We start from the raw sequence: 17,935 nt of genomic DNA on the forward strand, positions 1-17,935 counted from the left end.
CTACAACTATTCTTAAAAATACTACTGAATCCCACATTAACCCTTTATCTTTCACTTCTGCAAGCCACCAAAGAAACTGAATTTCAGTGATTTCTGCATAACACAAGAAATCTCTTGGGTGTCTCTTAATTAGCATGAACTTCTTCAGCAATTTTTTTTCATTTGTGTTTTAATAGACCGACTTCCTTTTGGTAGTGTTGCGTGATGTGGTTCAGGCTTACCCTGAAGTTCGCATTGTTCTCATGTCTGCTACTATCGACACCAGTATGTTCTGTGAATATTTCTTCAATTGTCCCATCATTGAAGTTTATGGGAGGACTTATCCAGTTCAAGGTAAATAGTTTGGAGGTGGGGTGGGAGGGTGAACATCTTTTATGCGTTGGTGTTTGGATTTTCTTAATCTTGGAGATTGGAGTAATAGTTCAAAACACATTTAAAATACAGGCCAAAGTAGAATATCAAATGCATCATAACTTTCTTGGGCTCTTACTCAAGCAGTAGTGAGTACAATCTGGGGAGCAAGAACAAGTTTCATTCATTACTTGAGGACTTGGCATATCCAGTAAATTTCCTGCCTTTTCCTTATAGCCAAAGATAACTTTCAGAATTATATACTGTCCAGTGTAAATCAATATGGCCTATAGATGTTTATGGGAAATACTATTAAAAAGTTTAAGCAGCGAGAGTCAACTTACAAGAGAATCTGAGAGCCAAAGCAGGCATGTGTTAAAATGATACTAAGGTGAGTGTGTCAAGATCAACTATTTTTGATAGGTAAAAGAGTATTTCTGATAGGTAAGAGCTCCTTTACTTTCTTCTCTTTTTCTTTTTAGATATATTAATTAGAGAGAGAGCACGTAGGCCAACTAGAGCAAGGGGAGGGGCAGAGGGGGAGGCAGACTCTCCGCTGAGTGCAGAGCCTGAGAAGCCTGAGGACAAGGGGCTTGATCTCCCCAGAGATCATGACTTGAACCGAAACCACAAGTATGATGTTTAACTGACTGAGCCACCCAGGCGCCCCACTCCTTTACTTTCTTCAGAGTATTTTATCACCATTTTTTAGGATAATTATCTAATAGCTTGGTTAAAAAAGTGAATTCTAGCACAAATTGAGGGCATGAAAATAAGCTAAAAAATTTGCTGTGTGGGTATGAGATGATAAATGGTTATGTCAGGGTACTATTTTTTAAAATTCAGAAGTAAGGGTAGCTCTACAATAAAAGGCAGTGCAGTTGTATCTTGTGAGGGGACAGGTTGACAGTCGTAAAACTGTTTACATGTATACTGTGATTGAAAAAATAAGTGGATGACAGATGGGGGAGCCAGGTTTACTGTGGGAGCGAGAGGCTATAGGTAAGTAGGGAAGGCTTGAATGAACCATGTGGTGTATGATTACATGTGGAAACATCAGTAAGAAGTCATGTTCAGATACAAGTGAATAGATAGAGAAATAATTAAAATATGTATGGATACATGGGTGAGTGTGCTTGCATACATTTCCTAGCTCTTTCTGCTGACCACAGTGATGGAGACAGAGGGACACAGGAGCCAACCTGAAAGAGCTGGAGTAATTTGAACAAAAATAAATAAAGTAATACAATACTGGATTATAACCCTAAGGATAAAATAAATACCCATGAGTCCATATGGTGGTTGAATAAATAAATGGGTAATAAAGACACATCTCTCATATGGAATAATTCTAAAAAAATTACAGATATCTCCCTCTTACCTCAAAAAAGTGAGGCTTACCTCCCTGTCCCTTGAGTGTCTTGTGTTTAATGACCTGCTTCCACAGAGTAGAGTATGGAATGGGAGAAACAACAGTAACTTCACAGTAACTTGGATTAACTTGACAAACACTACCTCAGGTGAACAAGTTTAACATCATCAGTGATGAGTCATATCAGTTGTATGTATCCTTTATATAATGTGAAGAGTAGCACTTTGGGGCTCTTAGCATATAGAGGGGAATTGTTTATAGATTATGAGACATTTCTGGGCCCAGCAGAGTATAATTGATCAGCAGATATCCCAGCTTTGCTGATGTCCTTCTTTAGAGTGGTAACTAAAGGAAACCCATTTTATGTGTACATCCTGATAGAGGAAGGATGGACTACAGTATATTACTGTATTCACATTCTTTCCTTATCTAAATGCCATACCATGGGAGGGTACAGCATAGTGCGTGTACCCTGTACCCATTCCACAAATGTTTGAGTATTGTAGATAGAGGGTACCCTGTCTGGCTTAGTGGGAACATGTAGGAGAGATACTTCACCCTCCTTCAGGGACCAAGAGATTGGAACACTGAGTTTGGAAAAAGCTTATTTATTAGCACTGGAATTTCTTGCTAATTATGAAGTATCAGGGGGTATTAAGGTCATTTTGCGTTGTGAATTAGAAAATGAGTTTTGAAGACTGCTGCATTCTGAAAGTTGATGGTACTCACCTGACTGGATTGTCTTGGCAGAATATTTTTTGGAAGACTGTATTCAGATGACCCACTTTATTCCTCCACCAAAGGACAAGAAAAAGAAGGATAAGGAAGATGATGGTGGTGAGGATGATGATGTAAGTGAATCTTCATGGAAAATTTTTCATTAGGGACAGATTTTGTTATTGTAGTGAACAGATGATTTTAGTAAAAACATGTAATGAATTAACATTATAGAAAACTTTTTAAAAAGGTGACTATAAAGTCTGTTTTTAAATTAATTGATGTATTTTACTCCAAAGGATTCCATGTTCAGTGACAAGCTCTTTTCTTACTACAAGTTAAGTCATTTCTGGATAAAAGTCAAAAGAAAAAGGAAGAAAGAGTTAAGATGTTTAAAGGTCCACATGTGGTTAGAAATAACTCCTGTTTTCCATGGGTCACAGTACCTGGCAAGCTGATAGAAAAGCAAAAGTCTTGTGCCCCATCCCAGATCTACTAAATCAGAATGTACATTTTAACAAAATCTCCATGTGATCCATATATACAATAAAGTTTTCAAAGCAGCAGCTACCCTCCTAGATTAGAGAGCCTATGTGGTGATGACATTATCAGATCGGTATTAAACCAGGGAGTTAGTTATGAGGGATTTCCTAAGAAGAAAGAGGAAAGAAAAATGACACTTATTTTGAGATTTGGACCAATGATAATACAAAAATACATCTTCTATCTGGAATTTTGAACAGAATAAATATTGTAAGACAGCAATGCAGAATTTGATAGGAAATAAGCTGGAATATTTTTAATTAGAAGATATGAGGATATAAATGAATAGCAAATTAGAGAGTTTATCAGGCAGAAAAAAGACCAATTGTAACAACTTTCTCACTACTAAAGGCTTGGTTTAGCACTGATTCTAAGGCAGACTTTTTAGAAAATACCACATTATTTTGGAAATAGATGATCAAATGAGCTGCCAGCAGGATACTCATTTAAGAATTAAAGGACTTCATATTTGGTAGGAGATGAGCCTGGGAATTACACAGGGAGGTGTTGTGTATAGGTAAAGTAATCATATGATAATTGATGCACAGACAGGATCATAGTAGCAGTTCATTTATCAGTAAGGAGAATATTTTTGAGAGACCAGTGAAGTAGAGTCTTAATAAAGAAATACATTGGTAGAAGGAGCCATTAGAAGTTTCAGAGTCAAATTTAAGAGTTTGTGCTTGAATTATAGACATTGCCTATGGGAAATAATTGGTCATGAGAAAAATACAGTATCTCAATATGTAGTAGGTTCTACATTTTTGGAAATTAAATTTCTTCTGTATGCCAGATAAGACTAATAAGCTAGAATTAATAAGGACAGGTGTCATTTGAATGTTAAGAACAAATCTAAGAGACATCTCGTGAGCTGTAGTAATTAAGATAGTTCAAAATATGTCTCCCTATGTTTTGCAGGCAAATTGCAACCTGATCTGTGGTGATGAATATGGTCCAGAAACAAAGATGAGCATGGCTCAGTTGAATGAAAAGGAAACCCCTTTTGAACTCATAGAAGCTCTACTCAAGTACATTGAGACCCTTAATGTTCCTGGGGCTGTGTTGGTTTTTCTACCTGGCTGGAATTTGATTTATACTATGCAGAAGCATTTGGAGATGAATCCACATTTTGGTATGAGTCTTTGAATTCTCACATATTTGACAGTGAAAAATGAATATTTTTGCTTGTGCCCTAGCCAGCGTGTATGTGAAAACAAAATGTAATGTTGTGTCAATATTTGGATAAAAATATACGTAATGTAGAGCAGTTTTACAATGGAGTATTATTTTTAGACCTTAACCTTTCCTTAATTGTTATAGGAAGCCATAGGTATCAGATTTTACCTCTGCATTCTCAGATTCCTCGAGAGGAACAGCGCAAAGTATTTGATCCAGTACCAGCTGGAGTAACCAAGGTAAATAATAAACATTTACACTTATGGGGTTGGAGGTTACATAGATATTAAACAAATATTACAGGCCTTCATAGAGCTACCACAAAAAAATTGTATAAATTGAGGAGGGAAAGAAGGGGTCTTCTCTTCCTGAGCTTAGTAAGTTTTTCATTAGTCGGGCAGTGGGTGAATGATTTTTTTAAGGCTCCTGGAATTCTCTTGCCACTTGTTACATAAGCAAATCCTTCTTTTAAGTGCATAATAGGAAAATATTTTCTGAAGTATAATTTTTCTTAATATTTCTTCACAGGTTATTTTGTCCACAAATATTGCTGAGACTAGCATTACCATAAATGATGTTGTTTATGTCATTGACTCCTGCAAGTAAGTTTCCAAGGAACCTGTTTGCCTAGAATAAATCTTAAGAATGTTCCATGTAGTAGTTAGTATCAGTTAACAGAATCAGAATCACCCCCTTTTTTTTTTTTTTGAAGTCCTGTGTTCTTGTACTGTCTTAATTATTGTGTACTGTATACTGGGTTACAGGCTAATTAATAATTCTTGGTGTTGATTTATCACAAATCATTTATCATGGTAGGAAGTGACAAAGCTTGACACTCTAACTCCTGAGCTTCCCACTGCTCGTCTGCTGATATTTGCTCATTTCTCATTGGTGGGTGTTTGCATTGATCACAGCCATATAGTAGCATACTGCTTAGTGTATGAAGATGACCAATATTTATCTTATGACAAATATCCTACCTGTGCGACATTCACTTAAGAATTAAAAAATTTAATTTGGTATGCGATGAGCCTGGGAAATACACAGGGAGGCATTATGTACAGATAAAGTACACAATTATATGGTTACTGATACACAGGACAAAAAAGTCAAAACTTTGTTATATCTGGCTAGCTTGTGCCCCGTGTCTTCTCTACATAGTCCCTCAGCCTCCCCGGCAATTGAGAAAGACCTGCCAGTGCCCACTGTAGGGAATGGTGACTAGCACGCAGCTCCCCTGAGCCAGCTCCAGTCAGTTAGTGCCAGCTGCCTGTGTGAAGCATTGAAGGGTTCTGAGGTTGCTTTGGGGTTCAGCAGGACTGCGCGGTCACTGCTTGGTGAGGTCATCAACTTTTAGATCATAGATAGCCTGGAAGTTACACTAAACTTTGGGACAGACTTGGCTTAAATAATTACTGTTTATTCTCATGTATGTGCCAAATCCCGTTTGAATGCTTTCCATTCATTAATTCACTTAATGTTTATAAATAAAAATTCTGTGAGTTCGGTAAGAGTATTATAGCCATTTTCAGATGAGGAAAATGGGACACAGAAGGATTAGTAACTTGGCCAAGACCATCTAGCTGGTAAGTGGCACGGACGTGTTGTTGAAGGTTGACGACTCAGAAGGTGCAGTCAAATTCTTCCTGGTGCTGCACAGAGGCTTCATGTCGGCATAACTACCTGGAAAGCATCCCATCCCTTAGTGGAAATATGATAGTTAAGTACTGGTGGTACATGTGAGTCTAAGAATTAGCCACTGTTTCCTATTTAGGCAGAAAGTGAAGCTGTTCACTGCTCACAACAACATGACCAACTACGCTACAGTTTGGGCATCTAAAACAAACCTTGAGCAGCGGAAAGGACGAGCTGGCCGTGTGCGGCCTGGATTCTGCTTTCACCTGTGTAGCCGAGCTCGTTTTGAGAGGTAAGACCAATTCTTAAATAAAGACTATAGATTTGTTTTTTTACCCCTTCATACAATACATCACCTCCCGTCCCCTGCTGTGAACTTACTGAACTCAGAGTACATAAATGCCTCCAGTTACCTATATTGGAGGATAGATACTTGGCTTAAATAACAAGATTGTGGCAAGAATGAAATTGTCAGTGATGGCATGTTTGCTGATTTTCTGCTTACTACTAATCTTTTAAACGGAGGCTATATGGACATTACTTTAGTTCCACATAGGTCACTTTAGGGATTACTGGTATTTATGGAATGGTTAACTTCTTGAAAAATACATTTAAAAAATACTTCCATATTTACAGATTTTTTTTTCCCCCTAATGTTAGCACATCACTGTATCTCATAGGATCCTCCTCATATGCCTGAGAAATAGAGGGCATTATTTGGATAAGGAAACTAAAGCTTAAGGCTCTTAGCTGACTTCTCCAGGACTGAAACCCAAGTCTGTTAATACCTTGTCCAATTCCATTTATACTATAAGCCTGTTCGGGAATGTTTGTGGTTGGGACTTGTTTAAAAAAAATCCTTATCTCTCTGAATTATAGATTTCAGATGCATAGTTATATGTTTCTGGATATCCGTGTGTGTGCATTAGCTTGAACCAGTTGACCATAAGATAGAGTTAGGGGTTTTGTACACGTGTGTATTTATCACAATAAAGTATTGTGGGACATACTTAATTTAGGTGACCAGATGTATATAATGCCCTGAAGAAAAACCAAGGAAACTTTGATTTGCTTTTGTGCTGGTAACTACGGCTCCCTGGTAATTGTAAATGTGGATTTATTTGAGCATCAGAAGTTAGCTCAGGATACTGGCTGCAACATTTGGAAGGTACCTACTTTTTAAAGGTTAGATTGTCCCTTGAAGAAACAAGTACTGTACTTAGACATCTTAGAGTGAAAACCACCTACTAATTAGTAATGGCATGAATAGACCTATAATAAAGGATTTTTGTTCTTTTCTTTATAGGGTGAGAAACAGATAATGCTATCTGCATTTATGTAAACCTTATTTAAGCTGACCAGTCTTGCCAGCAGTGTTGGAATCATCAGTAAATGATTCCCATGAATCTTCATCATGAATAGTGTATAGCCAATAAGTCTGAATTAGAAATTTAGAGACCTGGGGGTGCCTGGGTAGCTCAGTCGGATAAGCATCTGACTCGATCTCAGCTCAGGTCTCGATCTTGAGGGTTGTGATTTCGAGCCCTATATTGGGCTCCATGCTGGGCATAGAGCCTACTAAAAAAAAAAAAATGTAGATTTTAATACCATTTGTACCTATTTGCGGAATTTAATGCCATTTGTACCTATTCTATGACATAACCTAAATATTTACACTCTCTAGGCCTCTGTTCCCCCATTTTGTAAAATGAGATTGTTACTTAACTGTCTGCTCCTTCAGTTGAAAATGGAAGATACTATAATACCCACAGAATTTGTTTGAGAACTAAATGAGTTAATAATGTTAAATACTGAGAACAATGCTTGGCATATGGTAAGCTCTCAGTAAATGTTAGCTATTATCATTGTTAATATTAATTTGTAATAGTAACTTTTATTAAAATTTTTAAGGGTTAGATGATCTGTAAAATCCTTGCTGGTAGCACTAAATTTTATGGACCAGGAAGGGAAGGTGATTATGGGGATATGTTAGTATTAGCCCACATCTCCACAGAAAGTCTTAACTACCATTGGGAGGTGGGGGGGCAGATGGGGGGAGGTGTTTGTTTTTGAGTATAGTTGACAATCGATGTTAAATTAGTTTCAGGTGTTCAGAATAGTGATTTAACAACTCTATACATTATGCTATGCTCCCCACCAGTGTAGCTACCATCTGCCACCATACAGCACTTTTACAGTACTATTGACTATATTCTCTGTGCTGTACCTTTCATCCTTGTGACTTATTCATTCCATAACTGGAAACCTGTATCTCCCCCTCCCCTTCACCCATTTTTGCCTGTCCCCTCCCCCCGTCCCCTCCGCTCTGTCTAGCCACCGCTTTTAACCCATGTTTGTCACCCGGTGAGACCTGAAGAAGTCATAGGTATGGGTAATAACATTAAGGATTTGGGATAATTTTTCATCCTCCTTCACTCCTCAGATGAAAATACCATCAAGCTATAATTGTAAAGTCGTAAACCACTGCTCAAGCAGTTAAGAGGGTCTTGTCCAGAGAGTCTTTGTTATAAATACAAAACATTGTTTGATAATTGTAAAAGGATGAGGGAGGGACAGCTCTATAAAGCTGATTATCTCTCTGCAAAGATTTTATTAAACAGACGTGTATATATTAGAGTGGATGGTTATTTTATGCTTTTCTTCCCTTAGACTAGAAACCCACATGACACCTGAGATGTTCCGAACACCATTACATGAAATTGCTTTGAGCATAAAACTTCTGCGTCTGGGAGGAATTGGACAATTCCTGGCCAAGGCAATTGAACCTCCACCTTTGGATGCTGTGATCGAAGCAGAGCACACTCTTAGAGGTACCTACAAATACAGACCTACCTAACAACATGTTAATTATTGTCTTGTCCTGGCAGCTAGCATGTAACAGATGAATCAAGGTACACTCAGCAGGCTGGTGAGTGGTAAGACTTCCAGTGTTGCCTTACATATTTAGTGTGGTCAGTTTCATAAAATGAGGTAAGAAAAGGGTAACCTGAGTCTTCTTTTGGTAAAAAATGTCATTTCTTAACCAATATTTAATAATCAGAACATGCATTACTCACGATATTCTTTTATGTTTATCTGTTAAAACATATCTGTTTGTGTTTTCTAATCATGTCATAGAAGTCGTGTAGTATTGTGGGAAAAACTAAAGGTGTTCGCCATGGGAATCTGATTTTGAATTTTGAATCTAGTACTCATCTGCTATATGAACTTTAGACTTTCACTCTCCAGATTTCATTCCTCTCTAAAAATTATTAGTAAATGGTATTAGACTTGTTAGGGCATGTGTACTTAGGCTGTTACTTTAGTTTTTGTATGTATAGAGTTTGCATGGACTATATTCAGTTTACAATCTACAGGGCCTAATTCTAGTACCACCTTCTTATCGGTGCTCCAGAATTTGGTTTTGTTGTGTTTTTGAGTGAGGAGAATTGTTGGCTATGGGCATGGTGCTGGTAGTTGGTTTGACAAATAATGAAAACTCAACCTGTAAAGAAATGTTTCATCTTTGCCTCAGTTAAAGGGGTTTTCGTTACTATTTCCGCTGTGTTACTATTTCCGCTGTTTTACTATTTCCGCTCACAAAGAACTATCTCCCCACAGAACTTGATGCATTAGATGCTAATGATGAGTTGACTCCTCTGGGACGAATCCTGGCTAAACTCCCCATTGAGCCTCGTTTTGGCAAAATGATGATAATGGGATGTATTTTCTAGTAAGTGCTTTGTATTATTGCTGATACTTAAATGGTAGAACAATTTCAGAATCTTACTCCCCTCCCCATAAAAACAGGATAGGCTCAGAAGAAAAAATTAAATTCTTAGGTATAGAAGTGGCATACTTCAGATACTAAGAAAAGAATGAAATGAGAAGAATGCATGGTCCCAGTAGATGGACACCTGGGCCCAGCTTGTTGGGGGAAAGAGCACAAGTTTCTCAAAAGAATTGCAGTTCGTCTTAGGAGCATAAGTAGTTGTCTTTGAAAGACAAATAGCACTAGGAAAACAGGTATATTTTATCAGGAAATTTTGAAGATTAAGAGATTTGAGAAGATGGGGAAGAGAATAAGGAGAGGGAAAATATAATACTTGGTCATAATTTATGGTAAATATGCATCCATTAATTATCAGAGCTCCTTGTTTTTTCCCTTTCCGCTTCTGGAGAGAGCAGCTGTAAAAGTTCTTTGTTAAGCCAATCTCAGTGCTAATAAAGTGGTATCGTAGCCAGTAAAGACTCTGACCCACAGTGACAGTATTGCTCGTGAACTGCTGGAACAAGAGCGTGACAAGACTGAATTTTCCTGTCTGTTTCAGTGTGGGAGATGCTGTCTGTACCATCTCTGCTGCCACCTGCTTTCCGGAGCCTTTCATTAGTGAAGGAAAGAGACTGGGTTATATTCATCGAAATTTTGCTGGAAACAGATTTTCTGATCATGTGGCCCTTTTATCAGTCTTCCAAGCTTGGGATGATGCTAGGTACGGGTTTGAAAGAGGGAAAGTTGTGAGTTGTGAGAACTGTCTCTAGTTGCTAATGTATTGGGGGCTTTAAGAAATGACTCTTAATCTATTTTAGAATGGGTGGAGAAGAAGCAGAGATACGTTTTTGTGAGCACAAAAGACTCAATATGGCTACACTAAGAATGACCTGGGAAGCCAAAGTTCAGCTCAAAGAGATTCTGATTAATTCTGGATTTCCAGAAGGTAAGGCTCTCTAAAGATCTATCTGAAGTGACATTTATGCAGCATGTGCACATTGACAGTGCAGTATATTTTAGCTTCAGACTTTAGACCCTGTGCTTTTTCTGTGTTCCTAGCTATTTCTTCATTCTTTGAACTATAATGATAATCAGTTTTTCACATTTATTCTGTCTTTTAAAAAAGGAAGCAAAAGGTTTGTGATGCTCAAATTATAACATACTACACAGATGATTAATAGATGTTTTAAGAATTTTGCTACTTTGAGAGGTTTTTTTTTTAGTCTCTTTTACCTTACGAAGAACAGAGGTGTAGCTTTTAGCAGTTGTAGTACAGAATAAGCAGTTTGTTGAATAACCTCAAATAGTGGTTTGTGAAGTGATTGATCATTCTGCCCACATGTTCATGTTTAGACATGAAATTTACCATGTTAAATTTTAAGTGCCTTTAAGTAAGGTTTTAGTGTGCTGGCAGGTAAGAGGGCTTGGATAATGTGATGGATATATTAGTTGAGCTGTTGAACTTTTGTTCTCCAACTAGATTAAAATTCCTAAAATTGGGGATTGAAGCACATAACCAGAAATAGCTGTGTAGTTGAGAGTATAGTTGGGCAAGATGGCAGATTTTAAAAGGATATGATCTAAATAACTTACAGACAGAATGTTTTCCTCTGTTGCAAACTGACTTAAGTTTGTAGTTTTTTATCAAAATCAAGGAAAGAGGAAGGGCATATTTTGTGTGATAGGATCCTCACAATAATCCTGAGATGCAGGTATTGTTACCCTGTTTCATAGAAGAGGAAGCTAACACAGAGGTTTAAATTACTTGTCCAGATACATTGAGTTAGGAGGTGAGAAGATTAGAACTCAGGTTTTTCCAGCACAGAATATATCCATGCTCTTAGTGGTCACTGTCATACTTCCCAAACCAGGATGAAATACTCCTAAAGCATAGTCTGGGTGAAAATATCCGCCCTCATTCCAGTGGGCTTCCTTGGATTGTTAGTCTATCTAGAAAGAACAGCTATTTAGGAACAGCAGATGGAATACTTTGTTCACCTATTGGTTTAGCTCACTTGGCGAGTAGATGATTAACCTGGGGGTGGGGGAGGTGGCTTTTTGTCATTAAGTAATCACTCCAAGCTTGGGTTGTGGTTGAGTCTATAAGAGAATGCAAGTATTTTAGTTTTCTTGCTGTGGAGACTCAGCAGAATTTCTCCTTGAACTTAATGTGGGTGTAAGAGTTCTGAGAAGACAGGAAATTAGACAGGTTATCTGAAAAAAGAGGTGGGAAGGAGGAGTCAGTTCTCGTAATTCTCTTAACTAGTTTACATGCAATATGAGGATTAGCCAGATATCTGATATTTGTACCCCTTTCCTTTTACAGATTGCTTGTTAACACAGGTGTTTACTAACACTGGACCAGATAATAATTTGGATGTTGTTATCTCTCTCCTGGCTTTTGGTGTGTACCCAAATGTGTGCTATCATAAGGAAAAAAGAAAGATTCTCACCACTGAAGGGCGTAATGCCCTTATCCACAAGTCTTCTGTTAATTGTCCTTTTAGCAGCCAAGACATGAAGTACCCATCTCCCTTCTTTGTATTTGGTGAAAAGGTAAGAAAAGATTAGTTTAGAAAAATTTACGTTGAGGGGCACCTGCATGGGCTCAGTATGTTAAGTGTCTGACTCTTGATTTTGGTTCAGGTCATGATCTTGGCCCCGTGTCGGGCTCTGTGCTGAGCAAGGAGCCAGCTTGAGATTTTCACCCTTTCCCTCTGCCCCCCCCCCCAAAAGAAAAATTTACATTGAAAATCTACATTGTCGTTACTTATTAATGTGCAGTGGGAACATGAGTTTTAATTTTTGAAGCATAGTTCATTATCATTATATGGCAATTGCTTGGCAGCTGGACTGTCATCTGTTTCTTCTTGCCTCTTTTTTCATCTGCAGATTCGAACCCGAGCCATCTCTGCTAAAGGCATGACCTTAGTTACTCCCCTGCAGTTGCTTCTCTTTGCCTCCAAGAAAGTCCAGTCTGATGGGCAGATTGTGCTCGTAGATGACTGGTATGTGTTTTCAGATGTGAACTCCAAACTGCATTCTTACCATTGAGGTGTAATGGGATTCAGCTGCTAATCTAACTTAATTTGTGAAAGAAACATGACACAATTTCATGACGTAAATGAGGTGTTTTATAGCATTGTCTTTTCTTGGAGAGTGGCTATCTTGGTAGTATAGTTCGTAGGTAGTAAGTCATACCATTGGAAGCAAATGCATTAGGCATTGAAGCCACATCTGCCCCCGTGAATACTACCCTAGAGAATTGGAATTTAATTGGAACTGGGGTACCTCTTTCATGTACTCTGTATGTTGGCTAGAGACTACTGGTAAGCATGTACTAACCACTTGACAAAAATGGAATAGATCTTAGTGACCCATCAGTAGGCTCAGTCATATTCCTGAAAACTCCAGCAATGTGAGTCTCTTCTTTCATTCTTTTATTGGAAGCTGAGTGATCTGTATTGCTAACAGTAGTTTGCTTGATAGACTTCCTGGTTTACAGTACCCGCCAGTAGCCAGCAGTGGGTTTTAAGAAGTTAGTGTAAGACTGTTACCATTCTTCATACCTGTGTTTGCCTAAGTCTGGGGAATTGAAAGTATTGGTACTTAGTAAGAAGTTAAATTTATTCATCACTTACCATATGTGAAATTGAGAGACAGTAGTCTTTTGCTGTGTGTACCCCTCTTGTACTTTATCATTTTTCTCTGTTTTAGGATCAGACTGCAAATCTCTCATGAGGCTGCTGCCTGTATCACTGCTCTCCGGGCGGCCATGGAGGCTCTGGTTGTTGAAGTAACCAAACAGCCTAATATCATCAGCCAGTTGGACCCTGTTAATGAACATATGCTAAACATGATCCGCCAGATCTCTAGACCATCAGCTGCTGGTATCAACCTCATGATTGGCAGTACACGGTGAGTACACAGTAACGTCTCTGAACCAAGCAGAGGACGATGATCTTATACTGGCCTAAAATTCCCACAGGTAGCTGATAGAGGCCTTGTTTATTTAAGTTAAAATTCTAGACAAACACTGAATATGAAATTTAATTCTGGTTAACACACTCAGAGAAAAGGATGTTACTAACTTTTACCTCTGTTAATAGTGTATCAGTGCATGTTGGAGATTTAAAGGGACCTTAAAAGTACATACAAAGTCCAGGGTGGGTCACATGACGGGAAAGTGACAGAGCCCAGACTCTTCACTTTCCACAGTACTGTTTTGCCATCTCTAATGAAAAAATGTTGATTGAAGAGTTAAATTGCTGCTACTTCAAATGAAAAGCCTCAAGGTTTATCTTAGTAGGGAAATGCAAGAATGTGACTGACTTAAAGAAGTGTGGAATTTCTCTTAATTCTTAAAATGTCTTATTTGGTTTGCTTTTTTCCACCTTTTCAATCTTCCTTTGCTCACAGTTCTTTCTTTGGAAATATTTGATACCTGCAGAGAAGGCAGAGGATAGTACAGTGAACACCCATATAGTCTTATAACTTAAACTCACGAATCTTCCACATTCTGTGACGATTTCTTGCTTTCATACATGTGTGTAAACACACATACCTACTTTTACTTAATCATTTGTGACCGAGTTGCAGAGGTTATGACATTTTACATCAGTATATTTCATGCATCTTTTAAGCATATAACTGCAATACCATGATCACACCCCCAAAATTTAAGTGTTTAACAATTGTCTAATATACATATTAAAAATTTTCTAATTATCCAAAAATATTCTTTAATCTCCTTTTCAAGGAACAGTTACTGCTTTCGGTTATAAACTGTTAATAATTTTAATATATAGAACTGCTAGAATTCATAAAGCATTCTGGGTCCCATTTTGCTATGATTTACTTTTTAAAATTTATTAATCATACACATAGTATTCATTGTGTGCCAGGCACTGTGCTGAGTGCTTTTCTGATATTAACTCATTTTAATATTTGCTCTATCTATGACGTAGGTAGATCTTTGTCCCCTTTAATATGAATAAGGAAACTAGCACAGAGAAGTTAAGACCCAAGGCCATACAGCTAGTGAATGGTAGGACTGGATTCAGACTAAAGCAGTAATGGCTCCTGAAATAGTGCTCTTACTGTGCTATACCTTGCTCCTCCAGTGGGTCAAATACATATGAGAATTATTGAGCAGTCTTCAAAAAGAAAGAAATAATAAGTGTGTGTCATAGGTAGATGTGGTGCTCATAGGTATTTAGAAGAGAGTTTACTTTTGGCAGGAGGGATGGTGAATAAGGAGGCTTCACATACAATCTGCTCTGTGGAGGACAAAAGTCCAGAACCTAGAAAGGATGGGATAAATACAGGAAAGAGTTTAGGATGCATGAATATAATGGTGGCTTGAATTACAGTAGGGAGAATTGAAATGGGGAGGAGTAGATTAGACAAGTTTGCAGGACCATCAGGAGGAATTGGTGATGGATTGAAATGGGGGGAGCAGGGCAGTGAAGGAGTGAAGACAGATCCCAGCTATATTTCTAACTTGGACAACTGCTGAATTCATAGTGCTGGTCTCTATAAGAAAAGCTGTGTGCAGGAGACTGTTGAATCACAGATCTGTACCTCTGAAACAAATAATGCAATATATGTTAAGAAAAAAAAAAGAAGAAGATAGGGGAAGATGAAGGGGGGTAAATCGGAGGGGGAGACGAACCATGAGAGATGATGGACTCTGAAAAACAAACTGAGGGTTCTAGAGGGGAGGGGGGTGGGAGGATGGGTTAGCCCGGTGATGGGTATTAAAGAGGGCACATTCTGCATGGAGCACTGGGGGTTATGCACAAACAATCATGGAACACTACTTCAAAAACTAATGATGTAATATATGGTGATTAACATAACAATAAAAAATAAAAAGAAAGAAAACTCCTATAAAAAAAGAAAAGAAAAGCTGTTCAGGAAGAATAAGCAGTTTGGGGTGTGCTGAGTTGGAGGGTTGTTAAGTGAGACATCTTGATTATGCAATTTTTCTTTTCTTTTTTTTTTTTTTTAAGATTTTATTTATTTGACAGAGACATAGCAAGAGCAGGAACACAAGCAGGGGGAGTGGGAGAGGGAGAAGCAGGCTCCCTGCAGAGCAGGGAGCCCAAGGCGGGGCTCGATCTCAGGACCCTGGGATCATGACCTGAGCTGAAGGCTGACGCTTAAGGACTGAGCCACCCAGGTGCCCCTTGATTATGCCATTTTTCATTACCCCTCATTTTCTTTATTTGCCACATGAAACATTTATGTGTAAACAAATCACCACAGGCATTTTTCAAAAACATACTTCAGAGTTAATGCAGGAAAATACGTGGTGATAAAGATCAAATAACACTGCCAACTCCAGGAGCCTCTTCCTTACATATCATTGCTTTCGTAGAATGCTGTATAGCTGAGGCTCAGTGAAAGCGAACCATCCATCTTAAGTCGTAAGGACATACTGCCAAAATGGAAGATCTTTGAGAATGAACCAGAAAGAACTTCAGACAAACATACGGTTACAGTAGATGCGTTCTTCTGTATATATTATGGAGTAACAGATTTATTTCATTTCAGTTTATATTTGTGCACTTGGGTTCGTTCCCTTTGTGTATTGAATTTCCAAATACGACTTTATATTTTACGACTAGTTGAGATGTATTAAGGATGCTTTGCTAACGTGGTGATTTTGTGCTTTTCCTAGGTATGGAGATGGTCCACGTCCTCCCAAGATGGCTCGATACGACAATGGAGGTGGATACCGACGGGGAGGTTCTAGTTACGGCGGTGGGGGCTACGGCGGCGGGGGCTACGGAGGTGCCGGCGGCTACGGCGGCGGCGGAGGCTACGGCGGCAGCGGCTATGCTGGCGGCTCCAACTCCTATCGTGGAGGCTATGGCGGAGGCTACAGAGGAGGTGTCAGTGGTGGCTATAGAGGTGGCTCGGGAGGAGACTATAGAGGGTCTAGTGGAGGAGGCTACAGAGGAACTGGGGCATTCCAGCGAGGGGGTGTCCGAGGGGGCTATGGGGGTGGTTACTTTGGACAAGGAAGAGGAGGTGGTGGCTATTAAAACGTGTTATGTCAGTGCCTATGCATAGACAGTTTAAAAAAAAAATGCATGCTACCTGTTTTCCCAAGTTGTTTATTTGATGCCAGTAAGTAAACCCATTTTCCGCCCATTTTGTGGTTCATTATAGTTTAAGGAAACCAAGCATATAGATACATTAGTGGTTTTGTTTATATTATGTAAAGTACACTGATTCTGAAACTACCACAGTTTGTATTTTTTCTTTAAGGAGTAAAGATTTGCCTTTAAAATTAACTTGATATTTTCTTGGCTTTAGTTTATTAATACAATAGAAAATAAAGTATTATACCAAATACTGGCCATGTAGTTCATTGTTGACATTACACGTTAGAATAATTTTGCAGTGCCGGTTACATCTATTTTAAGCGTCACAGGAAAAATTGTACTTTCTGTTTTCCAAAGTATACCAAGTGATACTGTTACTTGTAGTATTTAGAGTAAATAGCCTTGAAATAGAATTGTTCTTCCAGTAAATACTGGCCAGTGCACAATTTCACATGGACCTCTGCCCCTGAATAAAACTTTTGACCTAGGCCTGAACATTTTGACTTTTTCCCAAGCTTTGTATTCGGAAAATCTAAGACCAGGTAAGCATTCTCTTTTCTAAGTTAGTTTGCAGTGTAAAAATTAATTTTAATTAGAATTAAAAATTAACCCACAGAATTCTTGAATTAAGGTTATATTTAGTCGAAGAATGAAGATAAGTGAAGCTTCACCAATGCATCAAGTTTATTTGAGTAGAGATGTTTATACATTTATAACATTTTATGGTTTTCAATAAATTTTCACGTTTCTCATTTGAAATAGCATAGTACAGTAAAGATCACAAAGGCTGGGGCGCCTGGGTGGCTCAGTCGTTAAGCGACTGCCTTCGGCTCAGGTCATTATCCCGGGGTCCTGGGATCAAGCCCCACATCGGGCTCCCTGCTCAGTGGGAAGCCTGCTTCTCCCTCTCCCACTCCCCCTGCTTGTGTTCCCTCTCTCACTGTGTCTCTCTCTGTCAAATAAATAAAATCTTTAAAAAAAATCACAAAGGCTTTGGATTAAATAGAAGTAGACTCATATCTTTTTTTTTAAATTTTATTTTATTACGTTAATCACCATACATCATTAGTTTTTGATGTAGTGTTCCATGATTCATTGTTTGCATATAACACCCAGTGCTCCATGCAGTACGTGCCCTCTTTAATACCCATCATCAGGCTAACCCATCCCCCCACCCCCCTCCCCTCTAGAACCCTCAGTTTGTTTCTCAGAGTCCATAGTCTCTCATGGTTCATCTCCCCCTCAGATTCCCCC

General features: G+C 38.5%; 1 protein-coding gene across 2 annotated transcripts in view; it reads left to right on the forward strand.

Moving 5' to 3' along the window:
- Positions 1–16,929, forward strand: part of DHX9 (DExH-box helicase 9) — a 51,942-nt gene extending 35,013 nt beyond the window's left edge. For both annotated transcript variants that reach the window (XM_045877280.3, XM_045877281.3), the window contains 14 exons: positions 177–333; positions 2,474–2,574; positions 3,902–4,115; positions 4,304–4,398; positions 4,688–4,761; positions 5,934–6,086; positions 8,465–8,625; positions 9,416–9,527; positions 10,126–10,287; positions 10,385–10,512; positions 11,893–12,122; positions 12,459–12,574; positions 13,284–13,484; positions 16,252–16,929. In XM_045877280.3, the coding sequence (XP_045733236.1) occupies positions 177–333; positions 2,474–2,574; positions 3,902–4,115; positions 4,304–4,398; positions 4,688–4,761; positions 5,934–6,086; positions 8,465–8,625; positions 9,416–9,527; positions 10,126–10,287; positions 10,385–10,512; positions 11,893–12,122; positions 12,459–12,574; positions 13,284–13,484; positions 16,252–16,618 (2,271 nt within the window). In that variant the 3' untranslated portion in view covers positions 16,619–16,929. The remainder of the gene's footprint in view (positions 1–176; positions 334–2,473; positions 2,575–3,901; positions 4,116–4,303; positions 4,399–4,687; positions 4,762–5,933; positions 6,087–8,464; positions 8,626–9,415; positions 9,528–10,125; positions 10,288–10,384; positions 10,513–11,892; positions 12,123–12,458; positions 12,575–13,283; positions 13,485–16,251) is intronic.
- The last annotated feature ends 1,006 nt before the right edge of the window (positions 16,930–17,935 follow it).

Source organism: Mirounga angustirostris, unplaced genomic scaffold, assembly GCF_029215605.1.
Source record: "Mirounga angustirostris isolate CCGP_5_RB_7025 unplaced genomic scaffold, mMirAng1.0.hap1 SCAF_6, whole genome shotgun sequence".
Classification (NCBI taxonomy): domain Eukaryota; kingdom Metazoa; phylum Chordata; class Mammalia; order Carnivora; family Phocidae; genus Mirounga; species Mirounga angustirostris.